Source organism: Dicentrarchus labrax, unplaced genomic scaffold (assembly GCF_905237075.1).
Source record: "Dicentrarchus labrax unplaced genomic scaffold, dlabrax2021, whole genome shotgun sequence".
In the NCBI taxonomy this organism is placed as follows: domain Eukaryota; kingdom Metazoa; phylum Chordata; class Actinopteri; family Moronidae; genus Dicentrarchus; species Dicentrarchus labrax.
The window spans coordinates 20,883,754-20,911,558 of NW_026136708.1; the positions used below are offsets into that span (position 1 = coordinate 20,883,754).

Consider the following 27,805-nt stretch of genomic DNA (forward strand, 5'->3'; position numbering starts at 1 on the left):
TCCGATTACTATAAATACACCACCAGGTTACGTCTCCTGACGTCATGACGCAGCCAGCGTTTGGTTTCCGCGCCGCGCCGAGCCGACGATGGAAACAACAAGCAGCGAGAGTAAAGCGGAGGAGCCGCCGACAGACGGAGGGATGGAGGCGGACAGGGCCATGTCGAGGTCGGACAGGTAGAAGATAAATGTGAATAAAAGGAATAATGTCGGCAGGACGACGTAAGGAAGCCGCGAAGTGAAAAAACCGGCTCATGTCAAAGCGAGCTATCGTCAGCTAGCTAGCGTTCACAGGCATAACCCACGCATTGTGTTCGCGTGGTGTCGAGGAGAAACGAGTAAATGACATTTAAAACAGAAACGGAGGCGTTGTGGACGAACTATTAAACCTTTATCAGAGGTTAATGAGCTGTGTTCTACCGAGCTACAGTTGTTTAAACGCTGGCTGCCTTCCTCTGGCGTCAGCTGCGCGTATAACGGTGTGCTTCCATTTAACGGCGGCCACGTTACACCAAACTCCTGTGGGAATTTAACGGATTTTGCGCGTTATCTTGTTTGCTAGAGTTTATATTTACCGTGACATCATTAAACAGTGTTTCAGTGTGGTCTGTTTAATTCGGCGTTATTATCCGGCGACTATAAACAAAAACTACCTTCAGTCTGCTTTGGACAAATACAGATTTAATGGAGAGGTGGTGGTGACACAAAGCGAAAGCTGGTTTACAGAAGATCTACTCTGTTGTTATCGTGCTATCCCTGGATAACACGCAGCTCTAAGGATGTGCAGGGGCGTCAGGTGTCTGTGTGGCAGCCAGGTGAATCTGGGTGTATGAATTAGGATCTGCTGTAGCTGTGGAAGTGAAACTCAGATGGGTTGTCTGAGTGGGATTAGATAAGGATGTGTGTCATTTACTCACATGCCTAAAGTCGTTTTAAATATGTCAGGTTAATATTTGCTTGACTGATTTTAAAAATTGACTACAGCTACCTGCAGATTACATCATTATTGAGGGTTTCTTCATTATTCTAAATACTAATAAAGCCAGACTATTTTACAAAACATCTGCTGCATAGTTTGTTATACATCTAATTATTATAAATCCAAAACAGCAGTTTAGTATTATTATTAAAATTAAGAATGTGAAACACTAATACAGTGTTTACACCTTGTGTTATTGCAGAGCTCTTTTTATCATTGAAGATATAATTCAAGTTAAGAAAGCAGAAACCTTGACGATCATTGCTTCAAGAACTTATATTAAAAAAAGTTGGAGACGTGTTTATATTTAAATTAGTTAGTAGTTCACATATAGAAGTCAATAATTACAGTGCAGGAGAGGAAGGAGGTCTGAAAGGCTTATTCAGAGTCCTCCTTTTGTTTCTGGCTAAATAAAAAACACAAAGCACAAACGATCTCTATACAAAACACACACAAGCAAACATAAACAGTAAAGCAAAAGAGTAAGAAAACATATATATATATATATATATATATATATATATATATATATATATATATATATATATATATATATATATATATATGAAGCATCTAAGTTGCCATAAGGTTCAAGATGAAATTAGTCTAAATCTACTGACACAAGTTCAGGTTTGGGTTGTTCAAGCACACTTTGACATGTGGACAGGAGGGCCGGGGATTGAACCACCAACCCTTCGAATAACAACCTCTCTGCTTTACCACCTGAGCTACTACAGCTGCACCATCACACCCAATCCACCATGCAGAGCTTTATTTAAATAACTTCTCTTATTAGACACAACTAAAACTAGACGATGGAGTTGTTCTAGTGGTACAGTTGGATCCTATTCACAAAATGTCCCAGCCAAGTGATGACAGCCTTACTCATGTGAATGCTGGCCCCACCCTGTGTCCATGCTGTGTCCAGGGGCAACGATGTGATTTCCTGGAGAGTGTTGGCAAGATTCCCCCTTCCTCCCCCTCAACCACACCGACAGCAGAGACCTCACTGTGGAGAGAGAAGCTCAGAGAGAGAGACACTAGAGTACCTGGACTCCCTCTCATCTCTCTGCAGGACAGCAGAGTATCTGCAGCTCTACAAGAGTCTAAAGATAAAGGCTTTAAATGATCACATTTAGGCCCGTTTTTAAAATGCTAGAGGTCCCGCGGGAGACTTTTTTCCAGGTCGTACAATTAGCCTTTTAATTGTACGACCTGTCTTACGTTTATCCTTGTGGAACCTGCAGATACTACGAAGTTAAATGCCTGTATTGGAGCAGCAGCGTGGGGCCAACTATGAGCTTACAAGGCATCTCTGATGGCAACCAAGAATTAAATAGATGAACATGCAGCCAACATGTTACAGGGACTAAATCAGAGTCGTATCAAATCCATTCTGCAGTAAAGTCTCTAAATATCAGCTTAAATAATAGGAACTTATTCAGTAATGATAATGTTTACAGTGCGTGCTCTGGTTTCTCAAATCAATACAGATCTGTTACAAACTAGTTTATAATGTAAGTACATCAAACAGAGACTAGTGAGCCTGAAGAAAGGAGTCAACGTGCTGCTCTCTGATCTTGGCATCTGTTGTCTTCCCGTCTTATAACTCCAGTGAGAGCGGAGACGATTCCCTGGATGGCCTCTCGAACCGTGTCCCCCGGTGCCCTTTGACCCCGTCTTTATCGCCACAAAAACGGACCACGAGCCAATCTAAGACCGAGCCTCCGCTGCTGAGGACGGACAAACGGACCATCTACACCGCCGGCAGACCACCTTGGTACAACGTCACAGGGACCACCTTCAAAGAGGCCTTTGTTATTGGTGAGAGAGATATTTATGTTACATGTATATATTAAAATTTGTATAATATATTACAATTCTTCTTATAGATGCTCCTAAAATAATGACCGTTTTTGTGATTGATTAGTGATGTAATGATACACTATGAAAACATTTTCTCAAACAAAAACATTCTTTATTTATCAAATTATAGAATCATTTTGTTTTCCTCAAGTAGGATATAAACTCTGCAAAACATTTCATATTTCCTTTTGTGAAGTGAAGCTGGTCTTTGCGCCTCGACACCACGATTCATTTTTCATCTCACCAATTTGAATCTTCACCTTTTTATATCGCGATTATGCGTTATATAGTCTATATAGTCTAAAATAATGCCCATTGAAATGTCTTCAAGTTGCAGCCCAAACCCCCAAAACATTGATTTTACAATGATTTAAACTAGATAAAAAACAGAAGAGTCTAACATACGAGAAGCTTCAGCCACTGAATGTCTCACATTTTCCTTAATAAATGAATTTATTCATTTTCTTCAGCTGTGTAATCAACAGTTTTGCAGCTGAGCTCTGGCAGCCATCTTTCTGATCAACACAGTAAAATATCAGCCTCAGGACGAGTCCCAGCAGCAGTACAGTGAACCGTGACAGAGAGTGTATGTGTGTGTGTGTGTGTTTGACATTCGCGGAGGCAATGTTCCGTGGTTAAACACATCAGATTGGCATGAGTGGGATTGCGTGCAGTGAGAAGGCGGACATTATCTTTAGTAGGCAATCTGTTATTGTCAATGGGCCGCAGTGACTGGTTACAATTTCACACTCGGCTGTACTGTAGTCGATGTGGGCCCCCCCGCCCAAAAAGGAGCAGACTGTGTAACCTGCAGGGAACTGGACAGAGATTAGCCTGAGAAGAAAAAAACAACCCACATTAAAGGTCAATGAAAGATGGCGAGAGGAGATGAGAGGAAAAAGTGGAAACGATTAGGAATGTGAGTTTTTTTTTTTTCTTCTTGAGGGTGGATATAAAATGCAGGGGTAGCAAGTAGTGATGGATGGATGAACAAGAAGAGGAGGGACGAAGAGGGGAGGTGAGGACAGAGGGGGACATTGTGAGGCGTCATGGATACCAGAGGTTGTTTTCTATCTCTTCAGTCTGGTTTTATTGCTAATAGAAAAAGCACTTTTTATCTGCTGTAACAAGCCGTCTCAGTGGTTTCACTGCAAATTCGTCATCAATGCTGAATCTATAGGAACACCTTCTTATAAATAGGGTTTGATTTCTTTTTAATACACCTTATTTGCAAGTCAGAGCCAGTACTTCTATAACCTCTCTGAAGCTGTAATCATACATAGAAATGAGTAGCACTGCGGTGTGCTTTTCCTCATTCTCCCAGTCAGCAGTTTTGACCTTGATGGGTCTTATCTGAGCAAAAAAAAGAAAAGAAAAACCCATTCCAACACTTCACCGAGAGTTGTTTATATACCTCAGAAGTAGCTCCGTAGGCTATTTCTGTTCCTGTGTGTGCGCGTGCACACACCGATAAACACACAACCGTTCCAATGCATCCCGTTTTTCACCATCCAGCACGTAGTTCTGGCCCAGTTCCCAGGATTGTTGTCCTGAAGGATAACTGTTTTGGTCTTTAACTCAGGAGGTCGAGTGAGGTAAAGTAGGATTCCAGACTAACTTTTTTTTACATCAGCGGTACTGATGCCAGTATTTATTTATTTATTTATTTATTTATTTATTTTTTTTTCCAAGGTATTGACACCAGCACAACATATGGTTGCACCCACAGATTTTCTGCAGTGCCAAGCAAAAAGAGTTTAACATTGCTATTTTATGATCTCCTTGCTGTTTAGTTACAGCACATATGGAATAAAATGCATTACATTTATATACATTTTTTACAGTTTTTTTTTTTAGCTTATTTTTTATCTTCTTTTATTTCATTTTACTTTTTTTAAAAGAATTTGTCACTTTTAAATCATCGTGTGTCTTTTTATACTTTTTCTTAATGTTTCTGTCTTATGTAAAGCACCTTCACTAGCTGCGTTGTTAAAAGGTGCTTAATAGCGTTGCCTTGCCTAGCACAATGCTAAAAGGATTTCTTTGTAGTAGATCAACAGAAAATTTATCAATTTGTCATTTTGATAATCAAACACCCAAATCCCCAAAATATCAGCATCTCCAATTTGAGGATTTGCTGCTTTATGGATATATTTGGGTTTTGGACTTTTGACCGACATTTGAAGACATTGTTTTGTTTTTTAAGGAGTTGAGGTGTTACTATTTTTGACATCATATAGACCAAACAATGAATCAATCAATCAAAAACATAATCGCCAGATTATCAGCTAAGGAAAATGATCATTTTTTTGGAGTCAGATTTATTACTGATTGTTTATTTGATTGTATGAGTTATTTTCTGCATATAACATAACACAACACATTTATGGTTATTCAGTACTCTAGATAGCATGAACCAATGCTACATACCACATCAGTTATAGTCTTAGTTATTTTGCAATGGGCCTTTTGTACAAATGCACATAATAAACACAATACTCATTCAACATGTACAAAACACAACGGTACAATACAATATAACTCAATGACGAGCACCAGATTATTCGTGACTACTTGACTGATCCCTCTTTAGAAGCTGTGTCAACTTGAGTTTAAAATAATTCTGTACATCGTTCATTTTGTAGAGGACATTTAAGGGGAAAATTGGAAAATTGTTCAGCCCGTCCACAGCTGCTCTGTATGTGCATTGGAATTCATTAAGGTGGCAGAACTGAGGTGACTCCGCTTCTCGACTGACTGCAGTGCTGCAGCAGAAATGACAAGACTGACAGCTGCAGTTATATGGTGCTATATATGTATGTGGAAGCACTTTCTTTCTGTAAGAGCAGTCAGTCAGGTACCTGAGCACCACACTGGGTCTGTCTGTGACTATCAGCCTGCAGCTCGTAATCTGTCTAACCATGTTTTTGTGAATTCTGGCACCGTTGGGGAGGAGAACAAACTCATAAAGCAGAAATACTAAAATGTCCTTGAGATCAGTGATCGAATACAAAATCTTGTCCATATGGGAGTTAAGTTGTCACACTCGTATGTCCTGTTAAGGGAAAATAGGATAACACTTGACAACATGAGCATACCTAATAGGGTTAGACCGATTCATTGGGATACGTGTAATAAAAAGTTATTTTCTCAATCAGCTAACCCTTTGGTCTAAAAACCGACGTCCATGTCCGTTTCCTAAAGCTCAAGGGGATGGTTTCAGATAACAAATGTCAGAGAAAACAGTCCAAAACCCAAATATAATCAATTTACTATCACAAAGAAAAGCAGCAAATCCTCACAATTGAGAAACTGGAACAGAATTTTGGTTGGTTTGATTTATGTCTAATAAAACCGAACCTGCAGATTTGTCTTTGACGTTAACAGTGTTGTGGTTCTTTCTGTTCTCCTCCCTCAAGGTCTGTGTGGAGGAAGTGCTTCTGGTAAAACCACAGTCGCCAATAAGATCATTGAAGCACTCGACGTTCCCTGGGTGGTTCTGCTCTCCATGGACTCTTTCTACAAGGTACAGTTAATGGCCCTCAATGTAAAGTGTCATTTAAAATATAAATCCGAGCTTTGGTTAATAATATTTTTGCAGTGCATAGTTGCAAACACTCTGAACTGATTTACTAAGGAATAGTCATATTTCAGATTAAGTGCTCAGCTTTTTAAAATCAGTGTTTCATAATAAGTAATCAGCTTTTGGTTTTAAAACAATATCCTGTCACTGTAACCTAAATATGAAACACCCTTGAAGGTCAGTAGAACTGATCCCAGCACAGTAAGTACAAGCTCCTGTCCGATAACCGGTTGAACTCAATAGTTCATATCAATTATGCCGCTCTCTCCTCTGAGAGGTTGATTGCGTTTTCACTCTGAGCCTGTTATGTGTGCACGTCTCTGTGGATTGGACCTAGTTGTTGTCAATTAATGACAATGACGTGACAGTGAGAGGCAATAGGACAATAGATGTGAGAGAGAAAAGGGATGAATGGGAAACAAAAGGTCTGTGGCTGGATTTAAGATGTATTAGAGATATAAACTTTGTGTTTGTACTTCAATTAACTTTTCCCATTTTGTATTCTGTTGTATGAAATGTATTCGAGACATCAAGCAGAGTTTTCTTATGGTCACACACTCATTTTTAAGTAATTAAGCATCAGCATCGTCTTTCAAAATCTGCATTGGTGATTGATCATTAATCCTCCATTGCACCCTGTAGTTAGGTGATCTTAAAGAGCAAGTGTGCCATCAAATAAAGTATAAATTGTAGCCCAGTGAACAGCAACCGTATATTATTTAGAAATGATATATAACTAGAAAGAGCTGCTCTGTCTGCTCAACTTGTTTTTCTTCTGCCGCTGTGTTTGTGTGTTAGGTGTTGAATAAAGAAGAGCAAGAGCTTGCTGCCAAGAACGAGTATAACTTCGACCACCCCGATGCCTTCGACTTCGAGCTGCTGGTCACCGTCCTCAGAAAGCTGAAGAAAGGAAAAAGCATCAAAGTCCCAGTTTACGACTTCACGTCGCACTGCAGACGCAAAGAATGGGTAAGATCTTCTCCCTAACTCAACCAACTCTGGGTTCACTTACTGTATGCTACGTTTTAGACAGGATGTGTCTCTCCACAACCGTATTAATCTATACTGTTAGAACTGTGGGCACAACTGGACATATTGAGTATTCCTCAGCGTGCTGTTTGCATCCTGATAACAGTTGCTGCCAGATGAATGTAAACATGTTGACTTGACTGAGCTGTGAAATACTAATAATAAAAATAAATTGATAAACAATGGCTACCAAATGGAGATATAATGCAAAGTGTTTATTATAGTATACAATAGTGTTTATTGGTGGATTTCCTTTTCTGATTTGGTCACATTTATCTGTAGAGGATTGATTTGAAAACTCTGATTATTGACTCTAATTGTAGATTTGTACCTTTCTAACTTTAAATACTAAAAATCTCCCCCTCCCCTTGGATGTTAAACGTTCACTGTATGTGCAGAGTCACATTTATCTGCTAATCTGGGTAAAGTCTCAGTTTTAAAACATGTACAGGCAGGATTTTGTGACAGCAGTCACAGTCCAATATGCCCCCTTACACCAGTGTGATGTGGCAACTTGAATCCTCCAGTGCACATACACTCAAGTTTAAACTGCTGGACACAAAATGTCTCCTACTTCACTGAAGATTTTTTGCGTACTCAGATTCAGAATTTTTAAACGAGAGGAGGAGTACATGTAATTTTACGAATTTTGAACTAAGAAATTGAAGAAAAATATTCAAAGCAGTGTTCTGTTATACGACTGCAGGGGATCTTTAATCTTATCAAATATAACATTGTTGCAGATTCCTGATCAGTTGGAGCAGAATTGATAATCAATGCTGAAATATATCCAATCGTAGTTAAAGAATTGGGACCTAACCTTTATCGGGACCGGGACTTCACTCCAGTCTATAGAGGATAATCTGCATTCACCAAAATAAAAGCGGTAATCTTTTTTGTAATATACAGGATAAAATTACTTGAGCACTGAACGCTCTCTGGGGACGTGTTAGTCGTTTGAGCTGATGCCAACTGGGATGCCTGCTAATTTGCTAATTATTAAGGATTTTGTGTACAGCACATTAACCCAAGCAAAGACCACAGATCCCCCCCCCTCTCCCAAAAGCATTGTGAAGAATCAATCTGGCTGTGTAGCACTCTGACAACTCCTCTCTATTTCTTCGCCATGTAATTTCATGGCTGAAAGGCGCAAACACCACACGGGAAATCGCCTATCACGACTTGTGACTCTGAAATCATTTTATGGGCCTTTTGTGTTGGGGTGAATGTAATTAAGCCCCCAGACCCTGAGGAGTGCAGGGGCCAGGTAGCTTCAGGCTGCATGCTGTGTGTGTGTTTCTCTTATCAATTATAAGGATGAAGGAGAGGGCACCGTTGAGTTTTCTTGCAGCTGCTTCTTCTTCTTCTTCTTCTTCTTCTTCTTCTTCAGGAGGTCACCTTCTTTCTCTTTCAGGCACCCAGTCTTAAACATGTTAAAGACCCACTAAATCATCTCTTGGCGAAGAACAGGGAAATGAACAAATCGATAAATACTCATCTGTTTCTTTAGAATTTGCGTTCTGCTTTTCACACACAACTTTGCGTGGACGCTCTCTCTCTCTCTCTCTCTCTCTCTCTCTCTCTCTCTCTCTCTCTCTCTCTCGCTTTCTCTCTTTCTCCAAATCAATATCAAAGTGTCCAGTCCATTGACTTTAGCATGAAGCTGGTCAGAGGAAGGTAACAGGATTGTGACGTGCTCAGCACCATTTTGTCTTTGATTGAGACTGTGATTAATCTCTCTCACAGACAGCGACACGCACACTCGCTCGCTCTCCTTGGCAGTAAAGCCGGTTCACGATGAGGTTTATCAGATAACTGTGAAGAATGTGAGCAAGTGTTTTTTTAGGTTGTGTTTTTGTGTCTACATGGCTGCAGGATTTCATGCAACTGATATATCTGCTTGCTGATTTATAAAAGCTAGACTTAAGCCTTATTTAACAACCTTTGTTTTCCAGCTTTAATGTTGTTTTTTTATTGTTAGTTTCATTTTATTCCTTAAATCAGATTTTAGAAAGTTTTATCATTACAGACTTTATTTCACACACATTTGATAGCTGTACTCCAGGCTGCAGAAGTCTTGTTTTAGCTTTGGTTAAACTTCACTATGGATGCATGTTGACCCCCATCTTTAATATTGGAATTGCGCAACCTTCTCACAGCCAGTATGAGCGGGAAGAATGATTGCATGACGTATAGGGCAGTGAGCTTTAGGCTAGACATCAAATATGATATGCGAAGCTATCCTTTAATTTGTTCTCTTAACAGAAAACTGTGTACGGGGCCAATGTGGTCATCTTTGAGGGCATCCTGGCCTTTGCCAACAAGGAGCTGCTGAAGGTAAGAATAATCTGCCCTGTCATTCTGTTTTTAACTCATACACGCCTGAACTGTTTCACACATCAAGTGCCCCATTCAAAAACAACATACAGGAGACAGGACAGTGAATGCACCGCCGACTTGCTGCCGGCCGACCCTGAAGTCTGAGATTTTCTTAAATACCTGCACAGAGTTCTCACTAACTAGTTCACGTTCATTTCAGTCGGGCCAAGTTTTTCTTTCTCATTCTCTGCTCTCTGAGCCAGACCTGATTAATGGCTCTGTCAGCCCAGAGACAACCAACAGACTGATTAATGGTGAACTGAACCTCCTGATTCTGAGCGCGGACGTTAAAACAGCTAACTGCTAATTTATCTGTGTGATGAAATATTGCATATGGGTGACGGATTGGATTGGGACAGATTTTTATTAAATATCTGTCAGTTTTTGTCTCTGTGGAAACATAAAGTAACTGACATTGTATTTGATTATCTTTTTATCTGTATAGTTTTTAATTTAATTATTACGGTAATGTTATTATAAAACAAAATTCTCATTTATTGTCTGGAGTTCCTCTCAGTATGGAATAGTTAATTACATTTTATAGGTTTATGGGTGAATACATTTCTGGACCACCACAAAATAACTTTATTTATTATGTTTTGTACATTAAAAAAATATCAAAGCTAGACATGGGGTGTGGTTTAAAATATGGACACAAGATTTTAAGCTGGTATTTACACCCATGTTTGTGTCAGTGTGAAGAGGAGTCCTGGTTTATGGGGAGAAAATAAATTCCACAGTCTTTTACAATGATGCTGTTGAGGAGCCCGAAGGAAATCCATATGAACCGAAGGAGAGTGTTCTTTATAGCAGATGTGGTCTTACTGCTGCTACGCATCGCTGTCTTCAACCTTTTATAACGTGTGTGGGAGAGGGAGGGAGCGAGGGAGAGAGGGAGCTGGACCGTGGTGATAAGGTACGCAGTCTCCCCTGAGACCCAGCTGAGTAGTTGATTACCCTCTGATTCAGTTAATAACAGCCATTGTCCACAGTGATTAATTGTGTTTTGTGTCCATTCTTGTAATTGAAGTCCATTATAGCTGCAAATCTGATATGCTAATGGAGAGGTCTGTTATATATATTATATATATATTATATATATATATATATATATATATATATATATATATATATATGAGGAGATAATGGAAAATTAGAAATCAGTTGCAAATTTTTATAACGCTGTTATTACCAAAGTGGCTTCTCCCTTTTTAAAATATCTTCTGTGGTATCAGACCGTTGCGGGCAGTCTTGCATATAAGCAGCACAAAATTGTATTTACAGGATTTCAGCATCAGTGTGATGAAGTAGCTGAATATTTTTGGGGCATTTAAATGTGTTCTCTAGCTTTTTGTTTTGTTTTGTTTTAAATGGTCAAATCAAATCAGCGCCTCTCTTTTACATCCTCAGGTTTTAACGCAGGCGTCTGTTTCCAAATTGATATTCTCCAAGCTCAAGCTAACATAGACTGTGTCGACCCTCAGGCTGATTTTCTCAAACTGTAGGACTCCAGAGCCACAGCAGACATTATATAATGTTTCCACAGGCTGAATGGTTACTACCTGTGACTAGTTTAAACATAAAGCTCAGTTTAGTTCCCCTTTAACTCATTGGAGATGAGATATTATATCACCTACTCCAACATACCACATACATGCATACATAATGAATATGGTTTGCAACGTACTTGTTTGGGTTAATGGATATACAAATAAACAGACATACAAATGTGTTTACCTTCCTAAATCAGTGTAAAAACTCATAAAATAAAATAACAACTCATACACACAATCCTTCCCATCCTTCACTGACAGACGACAACAAATCCTCATTTATTCAGGAATCTCTAAATTAATTTCAATGATACAACTTCAGCGCTTATTGTCCCACAATCCAGTGCACAATTGATTACTGGTGCGTTCAGGTGATCCTGATTAATTCACACAGTTGGGGAATATCATGTGACCACATTATATTTAGCCTGTGTTTGTGTGCAGGTGCATCAGTCTCTAGTAAATATATAACTTGTACTGGAAATAACACTGCAACTACACTTAAGTTTACGTGTCTGTAATTTCCTAATAATAGTCTAGTTTCCTGGAAAGAACTTTATAATTTGATTTTAAGGTAAATATGAATATGTCTTAAAAGAAGAGATCAGTTGATCTTAACCCAGATTGAGATTACCTTACAGTTTTTTTCCTGTTTCACTATTGTGGCAAACAGAAACTGAGTGCTTTCCTGTTGGAGCAGGTTATAAAATGATCTACAGCTGCAGCTTTGCTCTCTAACCTTTAGGAAACAATCCACTCCTCATTCACCTCCTCCTACGGGGGGCTGACAGTCGTGCTTATCCAGCAACATGCTGTCTTTTGGTTGGTCAGTTTGTCAGATTTACAGCAGGCAAAAACCCACAGGCTTGTTGTGCAGCTGAGTTATACATAACCGACACCGTCACCCTCATCTAAATCACTCACAAACTTCTTTTCAGGCGTCATCAATAGTTCTTTGGGTGAGCGAGGTTGTTGCCTCTTTGTTGTCCCACCTCTGTTATGATGACGGCTCATTGATTTTTATTTTTTTTTTTCCTGGTTTTGCTGAGTTGAGGTTCGGTTTAATGGAGCTTACCGTACAGATCATCGGCTGACTCACTCTGTAAATGGACAGTGATAACGGATGTCTCCTCGGTTTACACTTTCTTCAACATGTCCTGACCCCAACGTCACGTTTCAGCTGTGAAAATGTCAACTCATGGAGGCGGCAAAGTGCTTTTTTTCACTGACTTTCAGCACAAAGCAACATCCACTCCCTCCTTTAATACACTTACACTGTTTTACACATACCACATACTTAATACTCAACAGGGTTCAGAACTGAAACAGTCAGTTAATCAGCAGAAAATTAACAATTTTGATAATTGCTAAAAGAAAAGAAAAATCTCAGCTTCTCAGATCTCTAAGATTTTCTCGTTTTCTATGTTTTAAATTTAATATCTAGTAAAAATGTGCAATTTCAAAATGACATCTTGTCATCAATACATTCAATATTTGGTTATTTTATTGGATAAACCCAAATTAATCAAGAAATGTATGTAAAATATCCAGATCTCATTGGATTATTCTGTAGTGACACGTTACCATGTTTTTATTGCTGTTGCTTTCTTTTGCTCACAGAGTAGTTGGTCTGATTTCTCCCCTTTTCTTTCCCGTCTGCCAGCTGCTGGACATGAAGGTCTTTGTGGACACAGATTCCGACATCCGCCTGATACGGAGGCTGAAGAGGGACATTTCACAGCGCGGACGCGACATCAGCGGCATCATCAAACAATACAATAAGTTTGTGAAGCCCGCTTTCGAGCAGTACATCGAGCCCACGGTGCAGTCGGCTGACATCGTGGTGCCCAGAGGTCAGTGTGGTTTACTGAATAGAAATATACCAGTACAACCTTTTTTAATACTGCTTCGCTTTACATGCTGCTTGATACTGGTGCTACTGGCCTTCTACTGGTACAAACTGTAAGAGTAAAAGAATTATCAGTTAATTGTTGTCCTTTTGTGTCTTTAAACTCGTCTTATTTTGCAGGCGGAGAAAACTTTGTAGCGCTGGATTTGATTGTTCAGCACGTTCACAGTCAGCTGGAGAAGGTAAGGGTTCCTCGACCTGTTTCTGTTTCAGTGCGGGAGTTGGGCCATGAACAGGATTTTTACTGATTCAGCTAAACATTTGGTTTATCTTAGTTATTGCCACCTTTTTATAGATTGTCTTTGTTCAGTCTTGTGTAGAAAAAGTACTACCTCAACTGCTTGTTGTGCTGATAAGAGTATCACTTTATTTTCATCTACAGCTACAGTTGCTGCTGCTGGAAGAGTATTTCAGACCGAATAACGTCCCTAACATAGTAGTGGCTCTTAGCTTTCATTGTTCAGCTGTCCATGCTTTTTAACGTGCTCTTCTAAGTTTCCTAAAGTTAAGAAATTCTGCCGTACAGCTATTAATTTACATTAAGAAAGGGCACTAGCTGTTTGGAGAGTGCATGGAGGTGTGAGACAGTGTCGTGCTGGGCAACTTCTTAGGGTTAGTGTGTTGCTTTGCATGTGTTGCCTGTACATGCATGTAGGAATATGTAATATTAGCACACAAGACTGAGCTCTAACGTTCAACCTTATGAGGGCAAATACATTAAATACTACTACATTATATCACTGCTGCCAGTCACTATAGAGCTGGTGGAGGGAGCCGGTTAAAGGATCCGACCGTTAAAGGATCAGGGTCCAAGATTAAAGCAACAAATTACTTATTCCACCACTGCAAAGTTATTACATTAACCAAGGTTTTTAGGCTTAGACCACATGAGATAAATGCAGCCTCAGGTCAGGGCTCAGTAGTCGGTACACTTCATTAACCCTCATGTCGTCTCCGACCACTTACCTCCCTCTGCTGGTTGAACAAGCTAAGTGATGGTCAGGCTTTTCCCTGCTGTTTAGTGCAACAGTTTTCACTATCTGCTTAACTTCCCGTCTTATTAGGTTGACAATTCGGGAGGGAATCAATCACTGTGAGCTGTAGCTATCCTTCAAAATGATAAAATTACACTAAAAACAAAATAAAGGTTTAACTTCTCAGTCAATCAGAAATCTCCATCAGGAGTTCCCTGGTCTTGTTATCCCCATTTCTCCCTCTGTAGCCCCATGAACCTGGTGAGACGGAGGTCTAGGTACCTGAGATTAATGACCACATAAAGTCTGGAGAGATGTCCTCCATCTTTCCTCCCGTCACTGTACTGTCAGCCACTTAATGACCTGTACTAAACCATGATCTGTTCCACCTTCAACATATTCATTCATGGTCACTTGTAGAATACATAGAACATCTTTCACACTCAGCATCTGCAGTATGGATAAGTGGAGGCACACACAGGTTAGCGTGGTACTCTCCTGTTTTTGCACAAAGTGATGAATAAGTTTCCACAATCCAGTGAAATATCTCAACATCCACTTCCTGGACTGGCACAAACGTGTGTACAGACATTAATGTTCCCCTCATGATGAATTGTAATAACACTGGTGACCCCTTAACTTCATAATTCCTGCAAAACTAATGACATTCCCAACAGCTTATAGTACTATTTAGTAAACTGAGATGGTAAACCTGCTGTGCCTGATTACAGTCTCTCAGAGCTGCTAGCATGGCTTCTCTTCATGTCTTGTTTGATTACAATTTGCTTGAAACCATTAATTACATTTAACAAATAATACATTGGTTAACAAGATATTTTTATTTTATATAAATCTACTGAAGATTAATATGTTACTTTTGCCCTACATTCATATTTTGAGCCAAGTGAAGGGTGGGATGTCATTAATGCTGCATTTTATCAAACAAACATTTACTTTGCTTTAAATGTTTGGCTCTGGTTTCAGGGTTTTATGTTGCAGATTGGTTTATCTTATGTTTTTTTTTTTTTTTTCCTTGTGTCTCACTGTTTGCACACACAAACACACACTTGTGTGTGTCTCCTTGTGTGTGCACGACTCCCCTTGCCTGGCTGTGTAACCATTCCAGCGTGAGATCACTGTGAGGTATGACTGTTGCTTTTTTTTAATTACATCTCCTTCCTCCTATTGCTTTCTCTTCTTGCTTTTACTCTATTTTCAACCATAACTCATCTGAAAACAAAGACAAAATAAATGTTTGTTTTGTTTTACTGATTAACGGTCAATCACTCTGGTTAATCTCTGCAAATACTTTGCTTTTTTTGCTCAGAATGCCTTTATTCTGATCTGAATGTCTTGTCAGTTCAGACATTGATAATCTCTGTCTCTTCCACAGTTGATACCTCCCTCTATGATTGGTGCATCACAATGATAATACTGTGAAAACAATTTACTCATGGGTAAAATATGTCACCAATCAACAAAGAAATGTAATGTACATCAGGAAAACACTGCTCAGCATCATTGTCAGCACCGTAACATGATTTGATTCACTTCCACCGCTCTCAACTTTCCAGCAGCAGCATACAGCTGTTTTCTGATAAACCACTGAACACCACATGCCCAGCACCAAACTGCAGACAGAGTTAGCGACTAGCTGGTGAATGCATTTAGCAGAAAGAGAGCCGGATATTTCCTTCCAGAGTTGTTCGAGGCAAAAAGAGCTTACATGCAGGTGGCAACTCCAAAAATCTACTTTATAAGATGACAGTATGTCACTGTGTTTACAGCTTGTTCTGTTGCCTTTAAAGTGTCAAAAATAATCAGTTGATATTGGTTTAACATTGGATGAATCTGTCTTCAACACACACCGACCTACAGGAATGCTAATTCACTCCTGCTTTATCCTTAAGGAGAGATATTTTATACATTATGGTTAACTATTGAGGCAGCGCATCATTCGACACTCCTACCGGGCAATAAAGCTTCAGCGAGACTGGGAACAAGCACCTGAATTAAACGCTCACAGGTGCGAGTAGGCTCTGGGTGAAGTGTGCAATGTGGGACCAGCTGATGCTCTGAAAAAGACACCCAGTGGACAAAACTTCAGTTCACATAAAAAGATCAATACTGAGTTAGGTTTGTTAAATGTGCAGAAATAGAGGCTGCTCTCAGTGGTTTGACAGCTGTTCAGGGTTCCTGCGCTGTATGGAAAATATTTGATGGATGTTTGAGGAGTCATATGCACAACTTGCTCACAAGGTTCCACAGTCAAGAAGAAGATAAAACTATCCTATTATATTTTAATTTTTTTCAACTAATTTATGGTTCTTATTTATAAAAGAGACTGATAATACTAATATAATACAAATAGTACTGGTTAGTTTATTTTTGTTCTTTGTGTTTGATAGTGGAACGTCGTCCAACTTGTGAACTGACAACATAATAGCATACATAGTCAGAATATAACATGTTAACAGTTTATTTATTATAAACATAACATTTAGCTATTTGTACTCCAGATATGGTCTGGTCTATCTAGAAGTCTGGAAAAGTATTGAATTCTGAAATGGAAACTGTGTGGGACCCCCGGCTGTCTGTAAGCCTCCCGCTGTGTGCCTAACTGGGCAGTAAAGGACGACCGCTGTAAAGTGGTGTGAATAAATTGAGTCCCCTAAAATGAACCCACTTATGAGACCAATCGAACTGAGCTCGCTGTTCCTCAGCCCCGAACTAGAAAGCATTTGTTCAGTGTTACACAGCAGTGATATAGTGGAGCTGTTTCACTGCTCTAATACTGTTCTTTCTCTTCTCCTTTTATAATTTTGTCTCCTCTTGTCCTTTTCTGTGTATGTTCCTTCCTGTATTTTCTTTTCTGTCTCTTTCTCCCCCTACCCAACGTTTTATCACTTTATCTCAACAAATGAATATCTGTCACCTTCTTCAGAGGAAGCTCCGCTGGGATATGTGAGGCTCACCTCGTGCATCCTCTTTTAGTGTCGTAGTTTTGAAAAACAGTTTTTATAGTTTTGACGCACCCTGGTCCTTTTTTTTTTTTTTTTTTTTTTTTTTACTTGTTAAAATAGGTTGTACATATTTAACTGAATGAAGAGAAAAGCCAACATGCTTGTTTGCACTCTTTTGATGCCTTTCATGACCAACATTTCACGACACAAGCTGTTCTGGCAGGAAAGCATTAAACTCATTTACAGTTCGCAGCAGAAGCATGATTTATTTAGTTTTAGGGGACCGAGCATGCAGCAAACAAATTGTTTCATCGCTCTTTAACATTGTGCGCATGTGTTCAGACTTCCTTGTTTTGCATTTTGTTGGCTTAAGGTGATGGCACACACTGTGGTAGTGTTTGTTCCGAGACAACACAGAACACCAAGCTACATTTCCAGTAATATAACAACTTAACAGAGCAAACATTGACAGAGCAAACATAACCTGCATTAAATGATCCAATACAGAAACCTTTGCTGGTGAAGTACCAACACCTTGGGTTGCTTGTGTTGGACATTTTGAGTTTACCTGATTTTGTTTTATTAAACTTATTTCAACCATCTGAACAGAAACTATTCTTTTTTTTTTTTCATTCATTTTGCTTTTAGGTCATTACAGCTTGTATAACGCTATAATCTGGGGCCAGTTGCACAAAGATACTGTACAGTATGTTGGAGTCTCACTCAATGACTCAGTTTGTAGTTTCATATAGGGATGGGAATTTATAATATTCTATAGATACCATTGATTCTGCTTATCGGTCCGACTCTTTATCCATTCCTGATCAATTTTTTGTGTTGGGGAAAGAAGTCTGCTAAGCCTCCATGGCACTGATGTTATTATAACACTGGATATTTACCCTCAGTAGCTGACGTGCTACTCAGTTGGGAAGCAGTGGCATTTGTGCTTAGAAAGGAATTTAAGCCCATGTTGAGAAAGATGTTTCAGTACAGAACATTACAACTAGCAGTTCTTCCGTGAAATAGAACCACTCTTTGTGACGGTTTCCTTGCAATGCGCAACTGTCAGAAAAAAATGCCGGCATCAATAAAAGGAGTTGATAAGAAATCAGACAATTTTGAATTGCTTCTCTATTCCCATCCCTAGTTTTATAAGTAGAAATGTAAAGGGGAAACTATTTTCTGAGGCTGTATTAGTCCGATTAGCTATACAGCTCTGTGCACGAACAAACTTTTATCTTTGTGAAACCAGCCCCTGAACAGTCAAACAACATCTTTCAAACATCTGCGCTGTATAGCAAGTAGCCAGAAGCAAGCATTTGCAGCTCATTTCACAAATTGACCTGGTGGCTGGTTAATAAATCAGTTGATTTCTTCAGTTTGTATCAATCTGCAATCTTAGAAACTTGTAGAAACAGTTTCCTGTGTCATAGTTACCTGATGCTTTTCATTGCAGGTCCTCAAAAGTGGGACAACAAATTCAGTTCACGCAGTCTTTTCTCCTCTTGTGTATTTAAAACCTTTTGTAAATTAAAAATACATCAGAACAGAGCTGCTGAATCCAGGAGGTGGTTTATGTAATGAATGAACTGTCAGTATTGACTTATTAACAAATAATTCATACCAACATATCAGCGTTTGTTTGATTACATGGTAATATGTGTGTCACTCAGTCTGTGTCCTTATGTTTGATCTCCACAGATCGGCTCTGGCCTCGGCTCACCAGGGGCAGCCATTACCCAAAACCCTCAGTGTGATGGAGAGCACCCCGCAGGTCCGCGGCATGCACACCATCATCAGGTACACAAATGTCATTAGCAGCTTAGCAAGTTAAACTTTATTGTCTGAATATATTGCTGCAGAACAGAAAATTCATACTTATTTGTGTGTGCCGAAAAGAATGAAAGTCGGGATATCTTCGAATTTAACCGCTCGCTAGTGTGGGTCAAGCTCTTGCCTCGTTCTCAGCAGAGACACAATATTTTTCATCCTCTTTGCTCCTGACCTCTGTGTGTTTGTGTAGGAACAAGGAGACAAACAGAGATGAGTTTATCTTCTACTCCAAGAGATTAATGAGGCTTCTGATAGAACATGCCCTCTCCTTCCTGCCTCTCAAGGTGAGCTTTGTTTGTGCGAAAGCGTGAAGATTATTAACTGACCTGCTGCTTTTTTTATTTTAAGGCTGAATGTTGTTGGAATAAACATATGCATTATATATTCTTCTCTAAACATCCAGTTGAATGGTAGAATTGTTAAAGTGGCAGCTATTACAGGGGTTTTCATTTCCTCTTTGTCCTTTTCTCCTTCTCCAGCCGGTATCTGTGGAGACGCCTCAGGGTGGCGTCTATGACGGCAAGAGGCTGAGCGGTAAACGAGTAAGTCTGTCTTCTGTTCACCTGCTTGCTTTTTGTTTTGTTTGATATCAGTTTTGGGCTTTTATTGCCTTTTTAATTGACAGTGACGGCTGTAAAAACGGCTCAGTCTAATGCATAGATCCTCTTTAATGTTACACACTGGGAACTTTAAATTATTTCTATGGTCACCAAGCTCAGATCTATGTTCAGTGTTCAGCCTGGATGTGGCGAGGATGGTTGAGGGTGTGGTATTCAGAAGATTGTTGTGTTCACAGCAGATGTTTTCATCCAGATATGTTGTGCCTTCAATGATCATCACTTGTGAGATCCAGATAAGCTGCGTTTCCCAGTAAAAAATGACCAAAACATTAAACTCCTCGTGTGTGTTTTTGCAGATCACAGGTGTTTCTATCCTGAGAGCAGGAGAGACCATGGAGCAGGCTCTGATGGCTGTGTGTAAAGACATCAGACTGGGAAAGATCCTCATCCAGACCAACCATGACACAGGTGAACCAGAGGTATGTGAGTGTCAAACATTACAACATTACAACCTGTGTTTCTACTGTGTCTGTCGAATTTAGTGTGAAGAACTAAGTAAGTAAGTAAGTAAGTATTGTATTTGCTACACAAAGTGAAAACTTCTCAGTGGAAGTTTAATAAGCATGTTAATAGCTTTAAAAGTTCAGTAACAGGTGTCACCAGACTATAGCTAGATATTCATTACTGAAATAAATGGTATTGCCTTATCAAACAATAAGTGTGGTGTAAGGTTCTGTTTAGTGTCAGAACTTCCAACCACAAGAAAAGGAGTTGGTTGCCCAGCACAATGAAATCCAATATTTTCGTTCTCTGCTTTGTTGTGTTTACTGTCTGAATGGAGTTTCCTGCGCCTCCTCTTGCTTCTAAAGAAGTTTCTTACAGATTGTACGGTTTCATCGTTCATAACTTTTTGCTTCACATGCAAATGCTTGGTGTCTATCTTTGTCTGGCTTGTTTCAGATATTGATTCTGCCCCTCAACACTAACATTGCACACTTTTGCTTTTTACTCCTGTGGCATAAAATACTTTGACGTCTCTTTCCTTTTAGCTTCACTACCTTCGTCTGCCCAAAGACATCAGTGAAGACTACGTCATCCTGATGGACAGCACCGTGTCCACCGGAGCCGCTGCTCTCATGGCCGTCAGAGTGCTGCTAGTAGGTCTACACAACTCTACAACTGTCCTCTTAATAAAACACAGACTGATGAATGTCAGCTCGTAAATGCTCATCAGTGGTACGCGGAAAAAACGTCATATTGCCATTGAGCAGTTTGATTTCAGGTTGAGTAAACCTGATTCAAATGTAGAATTAGAACTGGGTGAATAAATAGTGAATGTATTCAGTCGACCGTAATGGAGACCAGTCCGTGACGTTTCTCCCGTCTTTAATGAGCATTCCTCTTCTCTCTCCTTATTTCTCCCTCGAAGGACCACGATGTAGCAGAGGATAAGATCTTCCTGTTGTCCCTGCTAATGGCGGAGATGGGTGTCCACTCGGTGGCCTATGCCTTCCCCAAAGTCCGCATCATCACCACCGCCGTGGACAAGGAGGTCAACGACCAGTTCCACATCATACCCGGCATCGGTGAGGAGGTTTCTTTTCCCCCTCTCACCTGAGTTGGTAGTCTGCAAGAAGCAGTTTAACACACGTTTAGTTTGTGGTCATTTATCATCTGGGAGACTAAAGCTGCACTTATATAAAGTATATAAAATCTTAAAAGAATAAACGATGTGTCTCTGGAAATCTGTGTTCCCAGAGTGTGGTGTCCTGAACAGTAAAATCCTCAATAACAGGACCTAACTGACCTTGCAGTGCTTTAAGAGCTCAGCGGCTCAGTTATGTATGTAGAGGCAGCCACTGCAAAGCTTTATGAATTATCTTAAGCCTTTATTGGCAGGCAGTGGAAGACGTGGGAATGTGATTTATGGATCCATCAGAAGATGTATTCGATTGTAAATCAACACTGAATCACACTGGGCAGCTGCTGCACAGCTCTCTGGGAGTTTAATGTGTTCAACGTGCTGCACTTCTGGACAAATCTGGCAATGCTATATGCAGCCATGGATGCTGTGGCTTACTATATAATTCAATCTAGTGACACTAGGTTGTTTTTAATAGAAGACATTTTGACACAACCGCCAGAGCTGCAGGTTTACATGTAGTTCAGAAATATGCCAGATAAAGAAAAGAAATGGGCTACATATTAATTAATTAATTAATTAATTAATTAGATAGGTATGCATGGATGGATGGATGGATGGTCAGATTTGGTGCAATTTGGACACACGCCACGTTCAGCATTGATAAACTTTGACTAAACAACCAACCCAGCGTCTCTGTGCAGGAGCCGGGCGGTACAGAGTCTCTCCTGAGTCCAGACATAGTGACTCTCCTCCATTCCCATCATCCCTGTCTGTTTCCCTGTTATGTGTTTAGGTCGTCGTCACATTTGGGTCATGACGTCTGTACATTGATGTGCTGTACAAGCCGATAATTCGAGGAAAAATGAACAACTTAACAAAATCTGGCAGGCGAAACGCTCCACTTCTAAAATACACACAACAAGAGTCAATTCATGGTCATTCTGGGATTTGAAAGAAACCGTAATAAGACTCTCAGCAGCAGCACAAACTCTCAACATGGTGGGATGGAAGAGCTCATTGAGCACAGTGGTGGTTATGAAATATTAGCTAATGCATCTGGTTTAAGGACACAAACTATAAAATTAATGACACAAATGATAAACATCATCTGGCTGTTTCTCATTCTTTCCTTCTCTCTCTTTTTTTTTGTTTTTGTTTTTGTTTCCAAAGGTAATTTTGGAGATCGTTACTTTGGCACCGATGCTCCGTCAGACTGGTGTGAGAGCGATGAAGGGATGGATTTCTGAGGAGGAAACTTAATCAGGGAGGTGGAGGGTTGTTACAGAAGCACTTGGAGCCATGGAAACGGTGAGAAGAGCCTCCGTCATCCCTCGCTGCCCCGTCGACATCCGCCTGACGGCGGGGGGGATGCTGTACATTCAGAAGCGGTGGAACGGTGTGATGTACTAATGAAGTCAGTGAGATTCAGTCCATTCCCCATTCAAGCTTACAGCAACATTTTTAAAGGGGTCAAAGTGTTTCCTGTCCTGCAGGATGTGGGATGTTTGTTTATTCCACTGCGATCTCAAAGCCGTGTGATACAACTGCTGCCAGCTTAAGCTACTTGTTGATAAAAAAAAAAAAAGCTTGATTATGATGTAGATAATGTTGCCAGTGATGTGTTTTTACTGCTGCAGCTACAAGCTGAGAAGCCTCTGATGTACTGTCAGTTTACTGGAAGAGCCTTAAAATCTTTTGAGTTTCTTACAGGATTTTGCACAGTGAGTCTTTCTCTCTCTCTTCCTTCATAAACCAGACGCTGTAAATAAATGATCTCCAGCTGGAGAAGGTTTGGCTAGAGCTATGCTCAGTTTTAATCCTTAGCAAAAAATAAAAAGGATTCACGGTGTTCAATCCATCCCCTGCTAGCTGCCTAATCAGTAATGATGTATTCATATGATTTGCACAAAGAGGTGACATAAACAGACGATAACGCCCCGTCTCTAATCACGAGTGGTGTTCAGGGGCGGACGTTTCTGGAGTTTGATGTGAGGTAGTTAGCAGTGTACTGTGATTCTTTTCTTTTTCTTTTAGCTTAAAGCTTTTTGTAAGAATGAATTAATGTATTCCAGCTTTGCTCTGCTAATGAAGCTGCAGCTGTCTGTACTGTAAAATGATATTACCTCAGGCGACTTTCACTGAAGAGAACAACAAAGATTCATACTTGAACAAGAAGACTGACTGATGATTAAGGGAAAGAGTCAGATGTTATATTTGTTTTGTTTTTCTCTATTAAGTTAAGTACGTTACCACAGCAATAACACAGAGCCCTGTCGTTCTTTGTTTAAAGTTAGATGTAGAGTTTCCACCACGCTCAGAAAAAAAGGTAATTCATTTAAGTTTAAAACAGTTTCAAGTTAAATAACCTTTTAAAAAAAAAACAACAATATTTTATTTAGCTTTAGCTGCTCATCAAGTCAACATATAGCTATCAGATGCTTTGTATTGCATTCCTTGTCACACTTTGTGTAGAAGCTGCACATATGAGCTTTGCAAAAAGGAGAAATCTGTAATAATCGTATAGACCAGGAGATGAAAAATGACCCCAGGTCTTACTGCTAATGTCACGATTTCAAACTACAGCACTTGTGTTGGCATAAAATAAGTGTATTCAGATATACATCGTCACAGGCTGAAGGTCTCGGTAGCATTTCATGTGTGAACTGCTTAATATTTTTGGTTTTTCTGGGTTCAATACAGAAACTGACACTTGCTGGTTGTGGTAACGTCGCTCGCTGCTGCTTGTGGCCAAATTTTCTTAAAATGTTTTTATTTATTTATTACAGTTACATCACAGCCATTCATCCAAGTTACATCACACCAGTATGCTGTTGTTTTTAATGCTGTCACACTAAAAGGTCCTGCAGACAAACTCACTGTCCACATCTGTTGAACAATAGTCCTCGTTCAGAGACATTTTTAAATGTTCGCCATAACAAAACACTCGTTCAATAATTCTGTTGTGTCCAGCCAACGTTATGCAAGTTAAACATTTTCTGCACATTACAACAATGACTTGAAAAGAAAGTCACCCGCTGTGACTTTATCTCTACTGTATGACGCAACAATTCTATGTGGGAGCAGGTTACCTTTATGTTAAATGATTAACATGCAGACGTTTTACGAAACAATGTTGCTAATATATTAAAATTTAAGAAGAAAAACTGCAATTTGTGACCTTTTTGTGTAACTAATAACACTACTAATGGCTCAGTTCTGTTTACTTGGTGCCTTTTTTTTTTTTTTTTTAAGCCACCGGTACACCTGAATGGAACCCGTCCATGATTAATGTTACTGAGTTACACCTGTGTTTGTGAGGAAGATCTGTTTGTTTCCAGTTGTTGTTGTTGTTGTTTTTGTAAGTTCCACTTCACTTGTACAAAATAAAAATATTAATTGAACATAACTTGTAAATGTAGTTTTTATCCACTTTGTTTTGTTTTGGGGCCGCAGGGGGGCAGCAGAGCTCACAGGTTATTGTTTACAGCGGAAGTGACATAATACAGTTCTTATGTTGCCTTCCAGGACTGTAGGAAATTGGAAGTTTGCCATTTAGGAGCCAACTAAGAATGAAAAGGACAAGGTAAGTGCAACTTTTTAAACTTTACAAGAAAAAGTACTGCATATAGAGTAGCTTAATGCACTTAAAACCTTTTGTAATTATGTATTTTATCAATGGACAACATTTTTATTTTAGGGACAGTTTGCCTTAAAGCTATATTGACTGTCAATTAAAGTTATGTTTTTATTTTCTTAGTGCTTTCCGGCTGGTAGAGGCAGTGTGCGCCCAGCTCTGCCGCATGTACCCCTCGGGCACCTGTGTGAGAGGGACCAGGGTCGAGCCCCAGACTGATTTCGCACTCGTGTGCGTGTGCGTGTGTGTGTGTGTGTGTGTGTGTGTGTGTGTGTGTGTGTGTGTGTGTGTGTGTGTGTGTGCTTTCCCCTCCACAAGGACCAGGACTTTGCCACAGTATGGAGGCTTTCTACAAACACCGGTCCACCCACCCTGCCACAACTCTTCTACAGCACAGTGACACTATGCTTGAAGAAAAAAAATCTCTGTCCCATTCACACCTGTATAACACACTGTCATGCCTCTGTACTGTTCTGATTCTATGCACTGACAAGTTATATAGGCCTTTTGGACATGTGGGTATGTTCATTAATGTGATCACTGTTACATCAGTTACGTCCAGTGGCTGCGTCGCAAGATACCGGACTGCCGTTTGCGCTGGTTCATCTGCTGTTGCCACTGGCTCTGTTGCCACCACGTGGTTTAAAAAAAAAAAAAGCCTTGTAAGCCACAGGTACTTCACATTGTACTGCTGCTGTGTTCGATGTGTTCTGCATCTATACAATAACAACAACAACAGAAAGATATTTAATTGATATTTATTTCACTGAAGAAAAAGGGGAAACAAATCATACACAGCATGTAACTTTTATTTATACACAAATAAATAATTTATTTACCCCATGTATGTGTATATGTATATACATGTATGTATGTGTGTGTGTGTATATGTGTATATATGTGTGTGTATGTATGTATGTATGTATGTGTGTGTGTGTGTGTATATATATATATACCATCGACTAACCTTAGATGTGGCACTTTACACCTTTTAAATAAAACATGTAAAGCTTTATTATTTGATGTTTTCTGTGACCAGATCTTTATCTCAGTGAGACTGCCTGATAAAATGAAGATTACTATGTTATTAATATGTTATCATATTAGGTCATGTCCTTAGTTACAGTGGATGGAAACTTGCCCCCACAGAAAGAGTTGTTTTCACCTTTGAAATGAGCCACAACTTAACTGTGGGCACAGCCCGCTCCATGAACACATAGTCCTACACCTCTGCTGATAAGGTTTTATACCATCTATTAATGTTTGACTTGTAGTTCCGGGTTTTTGGTTCCAAGGTTCAGAGCTGCTCTGTGATCATATTTCCTTAAAGAACACTTCAGTTTGAAGATGAATACAGAGAGTTGAGACTGTATGTGAATCAACAGACCTTTGAAAAGCTCCTGCTGTCAGTTACATGTTTGTTCTTTCTCTGGTTGGTTTCCTGGTTGAAGCTGCTCATTAATTCCACCTTCACTCATCAGCTCCATGCAGATTATTTCCACCATCAGAAGGTAACGTAACCAACAGTTTCCATCATGTTTGTGCAGTGAAACTGATCTGATAACAGTAGAGATGGTGCTAGTAGTGATGTGCTGTGGTGCTTTGTTGACTGCAGACTGTAGAGTTTAGTTGAGATGACTGCAGTTGATTCATTGTGGTGCTGTTGTAGTTCTGTGTCTAATATTTGATCTCCTTCATTTACAAACGTATACAGAGGAGCAAACAATATTAGAAATAGCTGAAGAATAAAATGTGATCCAGTACATCAACACCATGAAACTAAAGAATGAGCACAGATTGAATCAACTGCTGCCAGTTTCACAAAGGTTGGATTTATTACAGGACTGTTGTATTCTGTCAGCCACAGCATTAGAGACAATAACATGAATGTTCGCTGTGTACCATCCATTGTTCCACTCATGCTCTGCTAGCTCTATGTATAAATCTTATTACAACATCAGCATCTTTATATGATATTCATATAAAATAAATCTTACATTATATAAACTACACAGTCAATCACTGTCATCAATCACAGTACATTCTGTTTGTGGATAATGGAGTATCTTTATCACAGTGAGTCTGCAGATATTACTTGGACACTGTCATTGTCTCAGTTATTAATATTTTATTGTAGTTTGTGTGTTAATGTGAAACATGGACGTTCAACTAGTTCAACCATAAAATAATAGAAACTAACATCCTTATCATACAACACTGATTAAAGAGCAAAGGTCAAACTGAGATAAAGTTAACAGGATAACATTAAATATGACTGCAGTGATTATAAAAGAAAAAAGCAGATATATTTGATCTGATTTAAACCCTTTTTCCTAAAATTATGTTTTATAAAAGTCTGTCGGCTCAAACAAACAATGAACATAATCAGGACAATTAAGTTCCCTTAAACATATTCAACAAAATAGATGCGAAGGTTAAAAAATATTTTCTGGTTCAACAACTTCTGTCTACTCTCATATTTATAGAATGATTGAATCAGTATCTTCATGTACATTCAGTCAGTTATTATTATAAATACACGTCATGACTTCACTTTTATTAATGAATGAAGTCAAACTGAGTCCAATCTCAGACAGTCCCTCAACATGACTCTTACATGAGTTTGTATTTTATCAACTATCTTATGAACCTGTTGTTTTACTCCACAACTACTTGAAGGCAGAAAGACTCTGACTGGATGTGGATCTAAATTCACCTGTAGTGTATTTTCTTTATTCTAGCACACAGCAGACTAAAAGTATGTCTTGCTCCATATGAGCTCTTTAGTGGACAACAAATACAACTGGATAGAAGTAGTTTCTGAAACCTTTATCCACAGTGGAAATCTGTAAAATAATGTCTTACTTTGGTTCCATCTGGTGGTACAATGAAGAATGA

The 27,805-nt window shown here is 39.4% G+C and overlaps 1 protein-coding gene across 3 annotated transcripts; it reads left to right on the forward strand.

Annotated features, from left to right (window-relative positions):
• Positions 1 to 50: 50 nt before the first annotated feature.
• On the forward strand, positions 51 to 24,679 carry si:ch211-243j20.2 (uridine-cytidine kinase-like 1). Of its 3 annotated transcripts, none has more exons than XM_051409281.1 (15): positions 51 to 177; positions 2,595 to 2,803; positions 6,265 to 6,371; positions 7,227 to 7,397; positions 9,723 to 9,794; positions 13,053 to 13,242; positions 13,419 to 13,480; positions 15,399 to 15,415; positions 18,937 to 19,035; positions 19,259 to 19,352; positions 19,548 to 19,610; positions 19,985 to 20,107; positions 20,678 to 20,785; positions 21,058 to 21,214; positions 22,444 to 24,679. In XM_051409281.1, the coding sequence occupies exons 1-15, from the start codon at positions 89 to 91 to the stop codon at positions 22,518 to 22,520; spliced, it is 1,638 nt and encodes a 545-aa protein (XP_051265241.1). In that variant the 5' UTR covers positions 51 to 88; the 3' UTR covers positions 22,521 to 24,679. The 3 variants fall into 3 exon arrangements, with proteins under 3 accessions (XP_051265241.1, XP_051265240.1, XP_051265242.1); XM_051409280.1 differs by lacking the exon at positions 15,399 to 15,415 and adding an exon at positions 17,217 to 17,236; XM_051409282.1 differs by lacking the exon at positions 15,399 to 15,415 and adding an exon at positions 17,217 to 17,236 and having other exon boundaries at positions 55 to 168.
• The last annotated feature ends 3,126 nt before the right edge of the window (positions 24,680 to 27,805 follow it).